Here is a 19,550-nt window from a genome sequence, read left to right as displayed (position 1 = left end):
AAATGAACCATGATTATGGCTTCGTCTCTTTCATCATCTTCTATGTCAAGTGGGTTTGATGGATCAATAAACTTGGTCCGTTTGATAAAGGGCCAATAGCACCATTCCATCATTTTATTCTTCACTAATACCTCCCATGGATGAAAGTATTTCCCATCAAACTTATAGATTTGAGGTCTAACATTGGCATAGGCCATGGCCTTGATAAGAAGGTCTTACCGATTGCTCTAGGCAATGGCAGTGTCTAGTCCTTTACACAATGGCTAATAAGTGTAGAAGCAAAATAGATGATTAATACATTGCAGGCTCAAATATGATGTGTTGCAAGATGAGATGAGGGGTGAGGACAATGGTCTATGTGTTTATAACCTACACATAGCCTTACAATTAAGTACTTAATGAATATGTTTAGGATAAAGACTAATCTCCTCAAGATTGAGATTCAAGGTAAAACATCTTCCATATATTCATTAGAAATAGGATTATGACTATGAGATGTAGCATTAGTGCTTACAAGGACTCATCTCATAGTATATGTTTACAAGTCGGCTTTCTTATGAGCTTAATGATGTTCACCAAGTGTCTTTGAACCTGCGATGGAGCTTCTAGAATTGCAAGAAACTTCATAGGACTTAAATCAATGATTAGAATCACTATTAGTGTGTCAAACAGGGTTATTAATGTTGAAAGAAGAAAGCTTGAAGCTTTCTGGCTATGGCTGCTAGAAAATCCACAGCTAGGGTTATGTTGATTATGGGCAATAGAGAGGGAATTTCTCTTATCCCTCTTAGTTATAGATGGCCCTCTTGGGGGACTATGAAAGCCCCATAATAGCTGCCTCCAATGTGCCCTTTGCTGCCCATGGTCTAGCTCAAAGAAGGTCGCTCCCTAAAACTGTGCCAAATCTGTGTCTGCAACAATCCCTCTGCTCCTGTGAGACCACAATGACAGGGTTTTATGTGCCAGATTGTTGTGCCTTGAGCTCGGGAAGAGATCTTTAGAAGAGGTCTTGAGCTAAAATGCTCTCATTTTCTCTCCCCATGTCCTCCAACAGAGGGAGAACAGAGGTGGGTATGGCAGTCAGCTATGGAGGTGAAGGGTATGATGAGAAACTGGCATGCTCTTGTGCACTTAGTGGGAAATGGATTTGAAGGAAGCTTGTTACATCAGAGATGGCTCTAATGCCATGTTGCAATATCAGAGTGAGAACAAGAGAAAGTGTGCACAAGAGGGAGAGAGAGCTCAAGTACAAGAAGAAGATCTTGCTTAATGATTTTTTCACAAGTACAACCGGTACACTCTCATCTACATTGAGAGTGACCTCTAGGCTATTTAAATAGCCTCTAGATGGCTAGGGTTAGGGTTTTCCCCTGCCCTCTAGTTCATTCACACCCAGCTACTCTTATCCACCCTTGCATACATAGGGTTCACATGCCTATCTCTCAATAGTAAAGAAGTCTAGTATAAACAGGGGCCTTGTGCTATAAGCCCTTCAATCTTGCCAATGCTAGTTGTGAGGCTTCAACAAGGTAAGTTCTCTCTAGTTCCATTCTAAGCAATGTATATCCAGTTCTTGTCTAATCTTATCTCATCTTTGTTTTGATTTAGTATGGTATCAAGATCTTGCCTTGTATATCGAGAATCTAGCCATGTTATATATACCATTGTATTAATCTTATTTCAAGAAGTATATTGTTGTAATTCCTCTTCTTGTAATAAAGAATCAAGTTCTTCTTCTTCTCCGTCAAGTTTAATTCTTGTAAGTTGCGAGGTGACAATACTTGTCCTTGCCAAGTTCTTGTTGCTCTTATAACATGCACTCCATTTTCATAGTGCATGTGTAGTAAGCTAGTAGATATCCAAGTATCTATTGAGATTGTCTCTTACAAAAAAGCTGGTCACGTGTTGTCTATTTCTTTTGATTTGATGCATTAGGATAAAATATAGATGAGTCTAGGCATGTTATCACATTTTGAAACACTTAGGATTGCAATTTCAAGAGTTTGAGTGCACCATAGATATCTAGGTTCAACGTTAATAAAGGTGAAGACTCAATTCAAATTGAATAGAATATATCAATATGCTAGATCACAGATGATTTGTTCTTGTCATCTTTCAACATACAAGTTTCAATTCGACATCATATGGAAACTTGATGGTGATCAATTGCACTAGTTTGATACTCTAAATAGAATTATTATAGTCCAGCAAGCCTTACTTTCTCAATAGAGTGGTAGTATTATAGTAAAGATTAGAAGAAGGAAGGGGTCAAAGACTTGAGAGTCCCTTTCAATCAACTATCACTAGCCTTTCATTAAGCTCTTGCCTTGGAACCAAAAACCTTTTTAGCTTTTTGTTGAGATGAAGAGTTGTGCCTTGATTACAATAGCAAAATGCATGCATGCGTGCCTTTTTATAAAATATGTTTAAATGGAGGTGACATTGTTCAAACAAGTATGTAGAAAGGCCATAACAAAGAATAAAATACACAAGGAGAGTTGGCATGAATTCAACAAAAGAGGGAACTAGTTAGAGGTACATGCTAGTAGATTTTGAGATTTCTCACAATGGTTTGGACATAGAAAACTAGTTTGCATTTGATTGGAGGGACATATTAGGTTTGTAGATGTGGCATAGTGCTAGATGATCTATCATATTTATTTAGAAGAATATTGTGAACTTTGTCAACTACCATCAAATACTATCTTCTATGCAAGTACAACTAAAATATCTAAGGAAGTAAAACACACTTATCATTCATCTAAGTTAGTTTTTTTTTTCACCCCAGTCAATTTCCATTCAAAAGCAACATTCACAAGTCCAACAAGTTCTTTAACATCCTTTGTCTACATGAAAAAGTTTATCATTAATAATGAAACCTCAAAGAGTTGGAAAGTGTGTGTTGATATATAAGATTAGGTATATTTTTTTTCCAAATAAGAGGATTGAGAGAGATGATTGACATGACTTACATTTGAAATATCAATACTAAAACATGAAATTTATGATTTGTTAGTAACATCATTATGATAGTGAGACCTTAAAGGGCTAAAAAGTGTGTGTTGATACAAAGATTACTTGGATATTTTTAACCAAAGAAGAGGATCAAGAGAGATGACCGACATGACTTGTATTTAAGATGTCAATAGTTAGATATAATATCATGATTTGCTTAGAACATAGTTATGTATGAAAATTTTACACCTCAAAGTCACAAACTAAAAGGACTCAAAACAAAGTATCAAATGTATTAAAAACTCAAACCTTTCATTTTCAAGGAAAGCTCTATAAAAACCTTGAAAAACTCTCTAGTTTTTTATAATAGAGTTATAGATAAAAATCCAAGAGTTCCGTGTAAACAATCCAAAAAATGAATGAAGAAGAAAGAACATTTTCTTGTAAGCAATCCAAATCCCATAAATAAATGGCTTCCATCTAAGATATGAAAGAAATAGTATGGTTTAAAATCAAACTTTGAGTAGCTATCCTAAGCCCTTAAATAAATGACTTGCATCTAAGCTACTAAAGAAAGTCTATGGTGAAAAATCAAATTACCTTGAGTAGCTAAAAAAGTAAGTATTGATAAGGTCACTTAAAGAGCACCATTTTAGTTCTAATTTCAAGTATTTGTCAAGGATGCTAAGTACTTGAGAAGCAAAACCTTGACTAGAACAAGCTTGGAAAACTTTCTTATATTGACATTAAAAAAAGGGAATGATTTGCATTCTATATCTCATATAACGATCATTTTGTCATATCATTAAGAACTTTTGGACCTAGGCAGATAGCATTCACATAGTTAGTGGGACTATGATCTGAAACCCCTGGCGATATAAGACCCATCAGCCTCACTATAGTCGAAAAAGTTGTTTCATGGAATCCATCACCGTAAAATAACCTCAATAGTAGAAGGCCTTTCCAAAATTCCCAAATTGCATTGAACCACATATCAACTGCAAAGAATGGAGAGAAGTAGTTCTTATTTGGTTCCGATTGCATTGCCTACAATGTCATCAATAGAGAACTAGTCAAAGGATGTTGTGAAAAGTCATGTTAGATAGTTATGAAATACGCAAATGCAAGCAATTTTATGGCTAAGAAGCAAAGCAATGGTATCAAGAAATAAAGCAACTCTTAACAATGGATTGCAAAAACAATTTCTTTTATGAGACAAGAAGCAAAGCAATGTTTATATGTACATGATCTAAAATAAAGCAACTCTTAACAATGGATTGCAAAAACAACTTCTTTTATGAGATGGTGATTTTTTGTTGCCAAACCATTCACAAGGTAAATATACTTATATATTAACGAAAATGTCCAAGCATGACAAATTTACTTAGTAGAGTATTATTTTGTTTTGTTATGTGTCATGTGGCACTTTTAGTATGGATGAACATTGTGTCCATCAAGCCTAAGCTCATCTTGAAGCTCCATTGTCGATGCACCTACCATGATGATAAACACTTGACCAATATTTTGGTCCTCGCTTTTGTATATTAAAACATAACTTGTAAAAATACATTCAAAAAAATGTAGTTCTACCACCTGCAACTCACGCCTCAAGGTTGAAAGTAGGATGGTACAGTTTTTCTACCATTTGTAATACTACAAATAAAAATCTCATAGTTGTAATTCAAACATTGTCGGAGATTTGTATCTTTCAATTCTTATCTTTGATATCTACAAATCGATACATAACATGATATGTAATTTTTGGTTTGACCTATGAACACCAAGGCGCACACACACAGTTTGAAGTCACAAGAATGCTAGTGCCTTTCACAAGAGTGCCCAATGCGATCTTTTCATTTAGACTTGGAGAATGACCTACTTTTAAATTGAAGAGCTATATTAGTTTTTACAATGCATATTGGATGAATTCTAGTTTGGTTTCTAAAGTAAGAGTTAGTTTGGATTACCATATGAATTTCCTACCATCTTTTTTTATACATCAAGTATGAGCACATAGCTACTCTTAGGATGTATCCCATGTCAAGAAGTAGTTTTTGCCAGAATATTCCTTTTCGAGTCCGGAGGATGAGTTAATAACTCGACTCCCCATTTGATAACCCCACACTTGAGATTCAAGAGGAAGAGCATTGATTTGGATGTTGTGGAGGTGTACTTTAACTAATTGAATGCACCATAAACACCAATCTACAAACTAAAAACCTAAGGAAAGGCCACACAGAAGTGATGTCAGAGTGAACTGTTTCATCCTTAATCACATCAAGGTAAGTCTCAAATTTAGACAAAATGAAAAGAAGATGGAGGACATACCCGTTCTCGGTAGAAGCTGTCAAAGTAGTAGCACCAGTGCCCGCAATGCTTAAACCCAAATATTGTATTGTCAAAGGGCATCCTAGGCACAATATCATTGCAGTACACTATCCTGTAGTAGTCAACACTCCAGGCTGCCATGCTTCTGTTCATGAAGTTGGCAAAGGACTGGTCACCCACCCGCGGCTGCCCAAAAGTGTGAATAGCAGAAAGCCTGTGCAGCATGCCATTCTCCTCCTTTTGCTTGTTTTCCTTGAACATCAAGAGACCTGCAAACACCACTGCCAGTGCCCCTCCTAAACTGTGCCCTGTAATCACAAGCTTTGCTTTTGGATGCTGCTGCAGCAAATATCCCAGGTCTTCGCTGATCATATCAAACGCTATATTGGAGCAGTCGTGAAACGTCGGTGTCGTGGCGGCAGATACATCTTGCCTGCTGCCATTGACAAAGGACATTGTGGGTGTTTCAGCATGCAGTAGACTATCATCGAAGTCAAGGCCTGTCAATCGTGCTTGAATGCCTAGGAGCTTCTGATTCACCCATGTGTGGCTCTTCATGCAGTTTTCTGCGAATTTTACCAATGACGGTTCCTTCTTCCTGTTCACAAGCCCAAGTGCCTCCAGGAAGCCCATGTGAATCCTACCCAACTCTGGGGCAACCTCGTACCAAGAAAAATCAAAGTCTGTGCTCCAGTCATCCGTATTGAATGGCTCGGTGCCTCGAAATGCCAAAACCACCAACTCTGCATCCTCAGGCTTGTCTGAGAATGTGAAGGCTTGTGTTGTATTACGCTGTGCATAGTCTGGAAATTCAGCAGGCTCAGAACAATCAGCGAAGTTTATGACCAACATAGTACATCGAAAGTTGTGATACATTAACTCCATAAACATATTACTATGTCAGTCAATGTGATATATAAGACTGCATGTTACTAACACATAATCTGCATATACATATTACTATGTCAGCTGTGATACATGGAAAGTTCTGCACAACAATGTTACAATTCATAAACCTGTTACTGCAGTTCCAGTTAGTAAACAAGAATTGGCTTGAATTATAAGATTCCTGGGATGAGATGTTATACCGTTCCAGCAGCTGTAAAATTTTTGGAAACACATCTGCATGCACACAAAATTTGATCCTGATCAGACGCACATATGAATACACCAAACCTACTCATCACAACAATATGGGACTTCATACACACACAACTTAAAATTTCAGATGGGCTACACTGTACACTTTTATCTGATTGACGTTCAAATGCCTGACTCGAGTGATTTTGTATGTTGCATCATATGATGCTAAGATTGCTTACATTCCATCGATTAGTCAAAACATCTTTCTGTACAGCTTCTGACTCGTATGCCAACTTAGATGCCATGATACACAGGTCAGTGAACATCTTTGAATTGAATTCCTTGAGCTTTGCTGTCGCATCTATGAGATCCACCCTTGGATCCAACCAACCAACGGTGGAGTAGTAGCATGGCGAGTCTTTTGGAGGAAACCATATGATATCTTCCAAAACAACAGGGACCGACAGTCAGATAACAGTATTTCTGTCAGCTTAGGAATCGATATTGAACAGCATTTCGGCTGGTTTAGCAGCTGATATTGATACAGATACCAATCAGGTAATCTGTAACTCAAGCACATATATTGACACCATAACTTCAGATGAAACAAAGAGACTGCAACATTCAACATAGAATTTTACAGATTGCTTATAAAAGACCACTACTTCAGCATCTCCAGGCCGGACTGTGATTCAGGATTCTTCTCACAGCATTCGTGATTCACCTCAGAGAACAATATATAGCTGTGAGACAATACAGCCTGTAGCTTGCCATAGCCCTTGAATAGGTTAGAAATACCACTGCATGTTGTTTATGATGAGACATTGAAATGATAAACCCTCAACTGAAAGGGATAGAAGAAATTCAAAGAAATGGATAAACTCTGGAGCAACAGACATGCCTGGCAATTTTAGTGGATACTGGTCCTTTGGGGTAACTCAAAAGCAAAAGAACTAGCTAGATATCATGCGTAACTGTCCCCAAAGCAAACCTCAGGAAGCTGGTCATGATATTTGAGAGTAGTTTGGGGTATCTCAAATGCAAAGAACTAACCAGATATCAAGGAGAATGCCTGATACAAGTTAGCAAAGCAAGGCTAATTATAAACACAGAATTTAGTTACTCAAATGAAAGAGCTGCATGCAAACTGCAAAAAGAACTGTGTAGAGGTCAGGAATCAAAGGCACAGCAACTATAAACACGAACATAGTCACTGAAAGGAGAAGCCTTATCTCTAATTTGTAGATTAGTCATCCATGAACGCTGTTGATCCTACGTTGTGGCTGTATAACAGATACCTTGGCCAAACCCGAGGCTGAAAAGGATGCCAAGGAAGCCACCATTGATAGAGTAGAAGTTGAGAAACCATTCAACGGCCTCACCGACCAGCCGCAAAGGGAAGCGAAGAGAGCGGAGGAGCCGAAGTAAGATGAAGGAGAGTCTGCATTGCCATGTGCCTGCAAGCTTGCGAGTCAGCCTCGCAGAATCGGAGTACAGCATCCCATCAGGCACCCCTTCATGAAAAGGAGACAAGGCCTTCCATGCCTTGCTCCATGGCTCCAACTCAGTAATCAGCATAGAGGGCCAACAAGCTGTGCCATCACCATACAGATAGTGGTCCTCGTGCTCTTCCATATTGTCCTGATCAGAATGTCCGAATTGATGTTCCTTCATGGCCTCCAGTGATATAAAGTAGTTAATTTAGATAGTTCAATCCGAGCTGAACCCCACCTGATCACATAGAGCAACTGTGTGATTTCGAGTTAAGGATTGATCTCGATAAACAAATTCTCTCTTGCAACGTCTGATGAATCAAGCAACCTAGCTTTGCAGAATTATTGGCTCATCCCTGCTAATTATACTACATAGCAGAATTACGCCTTTGCTTTGATCCTTGTTAATCTACTCATCTGGGCGCCGATCCGGGACCTGTTCATAATCATATGAGTTGTCTGAGCCTGCACCAGAATTTGACCCAGTAGGTATGAAAACATGGAAGGAAAGGCCGCCTTGTTCTAATTAGAGGCATCAAAGAAGCTGGAGAAGGTCAAATTTGCTGCACGCCAACATCATCAATGGATGAGTCTCCAATGGATACGTCTCCATTTCTGTTTGTGATTCGATCTCTAATTCTGTGAATTGTGGTGGATGATGACCATCACCTTCCTTACAAGCCACCGACCAGCAGATTGTGTGTGATTTGTGTGATCATGATCACCTTCCTTGGAAGCCAGCACTCTAGTACCGCATGAGTCTTTATTAAGTCTATTGGGACATGCCCACCAATACGAAAGACATCCACGTGCTCACTGCTCACTCTTTGATCGCATATGTTTGCATATCTTAGAGCGTGGATCTATTTCTAAATTTGGAGACATGCAATCAAGGTGAAACCCCCATGTGAGAGCGACCTGGTCAAGCAAAGGCAATGCTTAAGCCTGTCGACCTTACCAAGTCTCATAAGTTCAACCTTCTTGTAACTAGCTTTAATGTTTTCCAGAAGCACACAACTAATACACATTGCCCCACCAATCTCTCTGTATCTTACATACAAGAAGAAAACAAGGGTCCACAGCTATGCTTCAACATTCCTTGACAAGCTAATTTGATTGATTCCTTTCAAACAATTACAAAAGTTAGGACTCCAAGTGCATAAAGCTCATGATTCTGCATATATAAGCACACCAGAAGAGAGGTGAGAAATAGAGGAAGAGGTATGCTCCACACATACTACTAAACTTTGTTGGACGGAAGAAGGATGCCAACTAGGGTTGCTGACTCTAGAAGTGCAATTTTATGTGTTCTTAGCATGCATCCTACTAGTTGTTCTTGTCAATATCCAATATTAAGGAGTTGAGGATTCTATTCAAGTTCAAGAAGTTTAATTCACCCTGAATGTCTAAAGATCCAATTACAAGGCAATTGTATCGCATTGGAGATGCTTGAACAAAATTTCATTATCATGCTTTAAATGGTAAACAAATGAGGGAGGCTATGGTTTCGATAAAATATGCAACTAATGGTACCTAGCATGTCTCAAACATGGAAATACTTAATGTATTTAGGTCCCTTTGGTCGTTACTGTTGGTTAGAGACACATGAATGATTCAAAATATTGTAAAATATCTAAAGAGCTTTTAGATTTGGTGGCTATCATTTATTGAATGAGTGCATCTTGGGCCTAGCTGAGTCTTTTCCTCTCAAGGAGCTTTTAGATTTGGTTGTTATCATTTATTGAATAAGTGCATCTTGGGCCTAGCTGAGTATTTTCCTCTTAAGGAGAATAGCATCTTTGATCTTGCCTTGGTTAGTGAATAGAACTTTACTTTAGTGAACATAAACTTAAGTACAACTTATGATAGAATAAGATGGACTTTTTAAATCATGGAAGTGGTGAAATTGTTTAGGTTTGGTCAAGGTTTATAGGATGCTAGGTTGATCTAGGTATCATTATGAATTAGAGGATTGTGTGGACTATCGGTAAGTCCATTAATAAGATGAAGAAGCACATAATTCTTCCCTTGTCTCTAGCAAGCAAGCTTGGAGTGTTATAATCTATCTTGCCTTAGTTTTAATGTTTACCAACTATTCTTCATTTCCATAAGTCTTCTTGGGGGAAAATAAACAAGGCCTTTGAGGCCTTTGTATGGACCTATGATAATGGCATCTATTCCTTTCGATTTGGACATAAGACAATGGCATCTATTTATTTTGGAGTGGTCATTACATCCAAATTGAAGCTAGGCACTAATGATGGTTAGAAAAAAATCTAATAGTAGCAGGCCTATCGTAGTTCAAAGAATTCATGAAAATCATCATTAAATCATATTCTTGGATTCTTCATCGCATATGCTAAAATCCTCAGAGGTGTCTCCAATGGCCTTAGTTAAGAGGGTCTTTTGTACAATATTTACTCTAGGGGGCTTTGAAATGCATGCAAGCTTTAATAGATGTTGCGATTGGGCATGATCTTGAGATGCTAGAGGTGATGCCTCACCTTGGATGGGTACTTGGAGTGGTCTCGCCTCTTGGTCACCTATTTTGAAAAGTTGGAGGATGTCTAAGAAGCTTTGGCAATGATGGGATATTTTTGTGAGCCTAAAATAGGCTCTTGTATATGATGTACAATATGCTTTCCACTAGAAATAGCGTGCATACGTGGCTAGGAACATAGTGGTAACAAATGTTAGGAAGACTTGATAAAACTATAGCACACTTGATTTTGACTTCAAGTTGTACTTGTTTTTGTTGTTAATCTAAATCATCATGTGAAGTTCTAATTATAGGAAGTGATGAGGTGTGAGCACTTGGCCCCCCTCGATAAAGTGGTCCACTACTAGCTCTACAAAGTAGTGAAGGTATGAGGAAGAGGAGGAGCAATGCTTGCTATGATTATTAATTTATTTATTTATTTATCTAAAGTGAGATGATTTTTTAATATTATGTGGATTTTTATTTTCTGTTGATTCACCACACAATCCTAACTTGTTGTATGTATGAACATGTAGTGCCGATTGCATTCTGTAAGAGGTGGACATTGGGAGGATTAATGTGTTTTGTGTTCTTGGTGGACACATATTTAGAGCAAGAAATTGGAGAAAGTCATGGAAATTATGAAGCACTAGATAGAGCGTGGATAATTAGTCTTGGCATTTTTATAATAATGCATTATCTATGCACTCAAAGTGCTAAACATTTTTATTGTATGCTTTTATTAAGGTTGGGTATTATTATTATTATTATTGAGTCCAAAGATATTGTATAAGATTTTAGATATTGTTTAGATATTAGAGAAATGGGATCCTTTCACAAAAAGAAAACAAAATATGGATGTAATTTGCTATTTTGGGCACAAGATCAATAAAAATTTATAAATATATGCATTGGGGAGAGCCCTTCTAATTGGGGGGAGGGGGGGAGATTGCACCCTATTGGTGTCATGCCTCACTTTTTTGCATTTTTTTTCTATTCTCTTCTCTTTTTGTGTGTGCTGTTTCAATTTTGTGGAAGGAAGCTATCAACTTGTGGTTCATTGCAAATTATTAATAGCATTGGTATCAACTGGACTGAAAATGGAGGACCTTTCACTATCAATCATGGTTCCTTTATGTCCATGAGGATATCCCTCATCCACACCATCATGGATACTTCTTCTTGACTATTGGATAGACCTTCGTAGTCGTAGCCGTGATCATTAAAGAAAATGAGAGAGGGGGAGGAAGAGAAAAAAGAAGAAGGAATGAGAGAGAGGGAATAAACATACAGCATAATAAAGAAAGAGAAAAAGAGAGAGAGATGGAAGGAGAGGAGGACAATTTAAGAAAGAAAAAAAGAATGATAATAAAAAAAAATTGTTTATCGTAACGTAGACAAAATGGAAAACGATGAAGGTCTTGTTGTTCAAGATCGTGAGGCGTATCTTAATCAGCATGTCCCATGTCCTTGCTCTCAATGCAAGCTGGCAATTAGACAAAAATATCGATTGTCTATAGAACACGTACGACGCTTCGGCGAGTTTCAATTTGAGATCATTGATCATGAGATTGTGGATTTTCAGCAAACGGTAAGAAAAGTTAATATCAATCATGCATTGTACTCGCAAGCTAATTGAATACCATATACAAGAAGATTGGGTGTAGCTGGCAAATTTTCTATCCAGGGAGGTGACATCTTGTCCCAAGGAGGAGTGCACCCTTTGCGGCCAATTAGAAGAGTTCATGGGCATGCGATAGATGGAGTGCATGAGCCAATCCACCACTTGGAAGGCACTACCCAATCTATAATGCCAATACCAGAGGAGACAAGCAGCCTTCCAGACCTACCTACAATCTTGGAGCCTGAGATGGAGGCAATGATCGATGCATTGATTCCCATGGATGTCGAGACTTCTGATCCGCTTAGAGAGGAAGCATCCATACCATTATATGATGGGTGTCGAGTATCTCACCTGAAGACACTGCCTGCACTCCTAAGTGTGCAAGAAAAATACCGGTGGAGCAATGCGAGTGTGACCGAGTTGTTTAGGTACCTTGTATGTACGCTTCGTTGATCTCTTTTCGGTACTATTATTAAAAACATTTGTGCTTTTTCAAGGTTTTTTATGATTTTTTTTAGGTTATTGAAATATCATATATTACCACCTACAAATACTATGCCTAAGTCTCATGATGATGCACGATATTTTTTACAAAAGCTTGGCATGGACTACAATAGCATCCATGCATGTATCAACGATTGCATACTGTTTCAAGGAGAATAGGAGACTATGGAGACATGTCCAAAGTGTGGTGCTCACAGGTATCGACTGGACTTGCAAGGGCAAACTATCCCTCAAAAAGTTCTCAGACACTTTTCGCTTATCCCCCGCATAAACCACATGTTTCGTACGTCCGACATGGCGAGCTTAACAACGTGGCATGCGCAGAATAGGTCCACATATGGAGTTCAACGAGTATCAGCAGATTCACACGCATGGAGCCACATTGACTCTACTTTTCCAGGCTTTGTCCGAGAGCTAAAGAATCTTCGGCTCGGTCTTGCAATGTATGGCGTGAACCCATTCGGTCTGCACTCAACTTCTTACAGTGTGTGGCCTATAGTCCTTGTCAACTACAATATCCCTCCATGGCTTTCTATGAAGAAAGGACATCTCATCCTTAGTTTACTCATCCCTGGCCGCTACAAAGTCAAAAATATGGACGTGTACCTTCGTCCATTAGTCGATGAGCTTAAGATTTTGTGGGAGGAGGGAGTCACTGTGCAAGATATGAGCAAGCACGATGGTCGACGGTCCGCCAATATTCGAGCCATTCTCATGTGGATGATGCATGACTTTACGGGATTCGGAGAGTGCTCAGGTAAATAGGCTTGTATTCTCGTTGGTAATATCTATATTTTATCTCGCTCAAGTTTGTATTCACTGGATAGAGGTGTCGGAACATGTTTGGTTACCTCAGGTTATCATGCATGTCCATTGTGTGGGCCATAGTTAAGACTCCTGAATGTCACGAACCATGAAGAAGATGGTATATCAAGGACACGCCGCTTTCTTGCACTATAACAAAAAGGCCTCTTAGATGCACTTTTAGACGCGATTTTTGAATTGAGAGAAAATCTTACAGGCGCATCTACCCGCCCGTCTATTTGCGTGTCTACAAACTCGCATCTATAGTCGCATGTATGAAGAAATTTACACGCAGAAATAGACGCGCAACTGACGTGCATATACATGCGTGAATACAAGCGCATAAAAAGACCAAAATTGTTATTTATTTAATTTCTTTTGTGCATCTATCAGCACGTCTACATGGCAAATTAGACGGGCATATAGACACGCCCATAGACACGCTTTTACAAGCGCCCATAGACACGAACGCAAAAAAAAATCTCCTTTTTTTAAAGATATTTAATTTCTTTTTTTAAATTTGAATTATGTAGCGCGTGTACTCTGCATTTTAGAGGCGCTTATAAACGCGCGTTTTCTGCAATTTAGACGCGCAAAACAGAACTGGAAAAAAAAACCAAAGAACATGCAACCACATGCTCTCTGGTTTTTTTTTCGCCCTCCCATACATCAAATTGTGCATTTGCGAAAAACACAATGGATCTGAAAGCACGAGAATTGAAAACAAAAATCCATGTATTCATTATAGATAAAAACCATTTACATGGGGAGTTTAAGTGCTTGCGACCTAAAGCGTGGCCGCAAGCAGTAGGCTAAAAGATGGATAATAGATATACAAGAAAACAATGCCAGAGAGGAGGTATGGTGCTTCTCTACGAATCTGAAGAAGAAACATCTTCGCTAGCACCACCATGGCTACTAGTGTCGCTATCCCCCTCCTCACTATGCTCCACATTGGGGTTCGCCTACACACAAAAAAGATCAAGGTTGCTTACGTACACATGGTAGAGAAAAAGTTATAATTAGCTATACTTTTAATAGGAAAGTAAGAAAAACATACCTCCTCTAGCTGTTGAATCCTCATAGCCCGGTTGTATTGCTCCTCAGTGATGAGACCCTCCTCATAGAAGTGAAGCCATGTGGCTGCGCGGTTATAGCCTTGATGGTAACCTACCTCTCTAGGAGTAGGTATCCTACCAACGATAGTAGTCTGCAAAACAATTATGATATATACAAACAATTATGAGACACAATGTATTAGAACAAATTATGTAAAGAATTGAAAGAAATATAAATTTTAAAAAACTAGAAATCAAAATATACTTACAAACTCTGCCTCCCACGACTCTCTACCGCCCGATCCGTAATGCGACGATCCCATGGTTTCCATTTGGATGCGTCGCGCCTCTGCATGCTGGCAACTCTTCACTTTCTCCGCTGCTTTCTTCTTGGCTTTCTTCCACTCTATGCGGTGGCACATAGGTGGTTGGCTATAGGCTCCACGCCCCTCCTCCTGTCTCCGCAGTGACTCCCTGGTGCGTGTCATGAGGTGGGATCTTTTGTTGTAAAGAAAATCCCTCACTTTTGTGCGTCTCCAATCATCCGAGAATCGCTAACCCTCAGAATTTGGGTACCTCCTATGGACTGCCCTCAAGACATCCTGCCACAAGCCGCTTTTCTGATTCTTGAAGTAAACGAAACAATCTTTATACGTTGCATGCACGACGCTCCTCATGTACGCCATTACATCCCTTCCTTCATCATCATGGAAGATACCACCAGTATCTGTAACTCTATAGTACTGGCGTACATGCTCCTCTACATGATCTTTTGCTGAGGGTGATCGCTCGCCACCTCCTAGGCAACCCCCACACAAGCCTCGTCCTCCCCCTCGACTCTCCCTCCTCCCTTGCTGTCGAGTACCCTCTGCCTCGCTGGATGCACGTGCTTCTGCAAATGCACATGCGTCGGCTGACGCTTGTGCTTCAGCCGATGCATGTACAGGTGCTGCACGTGGAGTACCTACAATTGGAGTTTGGACATTTGGTGTTTGGAAAGTAGTGCCAGGCAAAGACGTCAGAGGCGTTCCAGACATGATGCTGAACACCTCGTCTGCTGTGGGAGAGCGGCCAAGGTGTCTGGTCATCTCTCCCATGAAGTATTCCTTACTAGGAAAACCTCCAAAAAATACCTTGACCCCTCTGCCGAACAAGTCCAATGTATCATTCATGCGATTCAAATCCGGGTCATTGCTAGATGAACCAGAATGCAACATCTGCAAAAAAAACACATGAAAAAGATAAATTCGTACAATTCCAAAAATAAAAAATCATTTTTTATCAGAGCTAGTTGGCGCATGTATAATTGCATCTAAAATGCAGGATAGACGCGCTCTCAGACGCATCCCTAAAGTCAACCCTCTGTTCAGAGTGCGTGTATATCCGCATCTGAGATGCAGTATAGACGCGCTATCAGATGCGATTCTTGAGTCAATGCTTCTGGCGCATGTGTATCCTCACATGTGGAATGCAGAATACACGTGCTTGGAGACGCGAGTCTGAAGTCAAAGCTTCTGGGCAGGGCGCGTGTATTCGCGCGTCTCACATGCAGGATACACGCGCCTGGAGACGCGACTCTGAAGTCAAAACTTCTTCTATGCAGAGCGTGTGTATTCTCGCATCTTGAACGCAGAATACACGCGCTATGAGACGCGACCGTAGACGCAATGACAGCAAACATAGCTTCGCATCTATCCCTGCATCTGTACTGAAATGTAGACACGCTGGCAAACGCACTCAGTCGGCTGATTTCAGTCCGACGACCGCCATTCATGATTTATTTATGCTATACAAAATGCAATCATAGATCCTAATATATATATATATATATATATATATATAGAGAGAGAGAGAGAGAGAGAGAAAGAGAGAGGACTCATCTTGGGTGTTTGGTGTGGCGGGTGGTGGCACTTCTTCCTTCTCCTTCTTCCTCTCCTTGGTGAGTTACTCTCCCTTGATGCTTGCTTGCTACTTGTTGTCTCCTCCCTTTGCTTCTTCTTCCTCTTGTTCTCCTCTCTCTTGTTCTCTCTTTCTTCCTCTCCTTGGCTTTCCTTTTTCCCCTCTTGTCTCTTTGAAGTGAAAGAAGAGGTGAGTCATGAGGAGGTGAGGCATGAAGAGACTGCATGTCGGCTAAGCTCGAGCTTCAGAACGCACAAAAAATGCAAGAAAGGAAATGCGCTCTTTGAAAAGAAATGATTGAAGTATCTTTTGAATTTTGACGTTTGCGTCTAACTTTGCGTGTATATGCGCGTCTATGTTTACATAAACGCGCGTATAGACGTGAAGTTAGACGCGCAAATAGACGCAGATTTAGACGCGTAGGTAAATGCATATATAGACGCGCATTTAGCTTTTATCATGAATTTTTGTTTTTAAGATAAGTTTTGATAGTAAGTTCTTATCATAATTTTTTATGTATTTATGATAAGTTTTGTGTATTTAAAATTGAGATCTTAGAATAATTAATACGCCAGCTTGAAGTTTTTATGTAAACATATGAATGACAAATATTTTGATGTTGTCATGAATTAGGTTTAATCATGTCGTCGTCATCACCTAGTGCGGTGCATGCTGATGAGTCAACGAGCACATCCTCAAGTGAGGATGAAACATTATGTGTTCATAATCGAGATGCATAGCTAGGACAAAAAATTAAATGCATGTGTGATCGTTGTCGAGGGTGTATTTTTCGAGTAGGTCGAGTTGCAATATCACACCTCAGCATGTATGGAGAATGGGACCCAGAAAAATCACCGGTATTCATTGTTTTTTTTTAACACTAAGATTGCTAGTCTATGTTACTCAATATATATCAACGTACATGAAACTCCCTTTTGTGGTTGAGCAGGAGTTGAGGCCCAATGCATCGAGTTGCGGGGTGTGGGAGTTATCAGGTACCCCCTTGGTTGGGGGGTCTCTCTTGAGGGGCCATTGGCCCCCCAGTGCCCTTGGCCGTGCCCTCGGCCCAATGGTAAAGGGAATATTCCCTGGCCAACTAGGGAAGGTTCATAATATGGTCAGACAAGCTGACTAGAATACCTTTTTGAGCTATAAAAGAAACACCACTTTAAAGCCATTATTAATATATCTTTCACCCAATGAGAGTTCTTCTAGCTACCCTTAAGCTCTTCGCTTATCATCTATCTGGATTAGCATCTAAGCTTCATAGTGGAAGCGCAGGGGTGGACATAGCCATCTTTGTATCAGCTCTTTTGAAATTAAAGCATTTTCTATTCTTCACAAAGGCAAGGGCTTCAATAGCAAAGATGAGAAATGTCATCTACTACATCAAATAGTAGTATTGGGGCATCAGGTGGTGGTGCTAATGTACCAACAATTCAAATATTGAGGATTCGTCCACCAACCTTCGGCGAAGGCAAGTTAGATGGTACAAACTACACTTTGTGGAAGTTTAAAATTACAACTATCCTTGATTCTTATGAGCTTTTAGAGGTGGTGCTGGGGATTGACCCAAAACCACAACCCATCCTTGATTCATCAAACTTGAGTGTTATGATTCCTCCAAATGTAGATATTCTATGAGTTTAGAAATGAAAAAACATAGATGCATTGTGTGCCTTAGTTACAAGATATTTTGATAGTTCTTTGACCTTGATTTAGCATACAACCAAGGCATTAGAGGCTTGGAAAGTAGCAAGGAGTCAGTACAAAACGAGAAATAAAACAAGGATTCAAAACTTGGAGAATCAATTAGAAACAAAGAAGTTTATTGAAGAAGAGATATCTGAAGCATTCATCATTAGATCAAGAATTTGTGCGACTAGATGGCTAGTGGAGGGATACAAAAGACTAGAGAGGGGCTAGCTCGGAGGTGTCTTTAGATTTGTCCACCAAAGTTTAACAGATTTGTAATTTCCCTAAACACTCAAGTGAGACCCTAAGTTTTGATGCTTGAGGAATTTTGTACACTACTAATGGAGGAGGAGTTGCGGCTTAAAGCTCGATAAGGTAGCAGTAGTGGAGATGCTATATTCTCCACCAATGCAAAAGGCAAAGATGGTTCCTCTACCAAATGGTAATAAGAGAAAGAAGGGTGGTAAGAAAAAGTTTCAAGGAGAGTTTCAAGAAGAAAGGACATGCAACTATAGATTGTCATGTCAAGAAGGAAAATGAAAAGAATGGCACCGTGAAGACTAAAAGGAAAGAGATAGCCAATACGATTGAAGTAGAGATTGAAGTAGAGCTGGAGTTATTCATGGTGACCATTGAGGAAGTGTATTCCTCAGTGCAACAAATATCTACCACTGACTCATGGGTATTGGATAGGGGCACCTCCCATCACATGACCAATAAGAAAGGTCTATATAGTTCTATGAAGCCTCTACAAGAATCCATCAATAGGATGGTTGGGAATGATGCTGCCTTGTTAAGGGAACATGTACTATTTTCTTTGTTGTTGCAAATGCTGAATCAAAAATCTTTCAAATGTGTTAAATGTTCTAGTGATTAAGAGAAATTTTCTATTAGTTGTTTCTATAACTGATCTTGGCCATGAGGTCAGGCTCACTAAGATAGGTGCAGAAATCATTGACAGTGCTGGTGGTAAATTTGTTGGCAAAGGAGAAAGAAGTAACAACTTTTATGAGCTAAGTGCTCTTATAGCCACTGTTGGTGTGGACACAATCAGTTCGCTTGAAATTAAAGCAGTTTTTGTTCTTCTCATATTTGTGATGTATTCTCTACTCCTTGCTCAGATACTTTCTATTGCACACTCTATAATTTCAACACAAGAGTCAACAATCAGATTGAGGAGTGTGGTGAATCAAGATCTATATCTGATTCAAAGCTTACTATCCGCCATTAAATCATGTATAAAATCTTCATCCAATCCACTCAAAATAGGTGTACGGATTGGAAGAACTATTAGAGCTTGGATTATGGATCATTATTGCTTGATTGTATGCATTTGGGAAGCCATTGAAGGCTAGAAATCATGAATCATATCAAGTTTTCAATTTTCTTTGGGGTACAAATCATTGTTCATATTAATGCTAAAAGCATAGGGGTTGCTTAAGCTTAGGACATTCTTGAGCAAGGGGCTTGCTTATGCCCCCAAAAGAATAGGGAGAGCTTGTGAATTGAGCACACGGCTTGCATATTTGAGAGGTAGGGGTTTTATTCATAATAGTGAATAGAGAAGAGAAGGTTTTGTGTGGTTGACTATGGATATAGTAGAGCTTTAAGCTCCATGATCTAGCTTA

The 19,550-nt window shown here is 39.4% G+C and overlaps 1 protein-coding gene across 2 annotated transcripts; it reads right to left on the bottom strand.

The window, feature by feature from the left end:
• Window positions 1–3,591: 3,591 nt before the first annotated feature.
• LOC148026982 (triacylglycerol lipase OBL1-like) lies at window positions 3,592–8,636 on the bottom strand. Of its 2 annotated transcripts, XM_087691524.1 has the most exons (6): window positions 8,188–8,632; window positions 7,665–8,097; window positions 6,606–6,808; window positions 6,372–6,405; window positions 5,284–6,086; window positions 3,592–4,002 (listed from the first exon to the last, which is right to left on the bottom strand). In XM_087691524.1, the coding sequence occupies exons 2-6, from the start codon at window positions 8,038–8,040 to the stop codon at window positions 3,745–3,747; spliced, it is 1,674 nt and encodes a 557-aa protein (XP_087547650.1). In that variant the 5' UTR covers window positions 8,041–8,097; window positions 8,188–8,632; the 3' UTR covers window positions 3,592–3,744. The 2 variants fall into 2 exon arrangements, with proteins under 2 accessions (XP_087547650.1, XP_087547651.1); XM_087691525.1 differs by lacking the exon at window positions 3,592–4,002 and adding an exon at window positions 4,770–5,175 and having other exon boundaries at window positions 7,665–8,636.
• Window positions 8,637–19,550: the final 10,914 nt, after the last annotated feature.

This window comes from Lygodium microphyllum, chromosome 13, assembly GCF_053477565.2.
Source record: "Lygodium microphyllum isolate KBCC chromosome 13, Lygodium_microphyllum_v1.1.10, whole genome shotgun sequence".
Taxonomy (NCBI): domain Eukaryota; kingdom Viridiplantae; phylum Streptophyta; class Polypodiopsida; order Schizaeales; family Lygodiaceae; genus Lygodium; species Lygodium microphyllum.
This window is presented reverse-complemented; position numbering and strand designations above follow the sequence as displayed.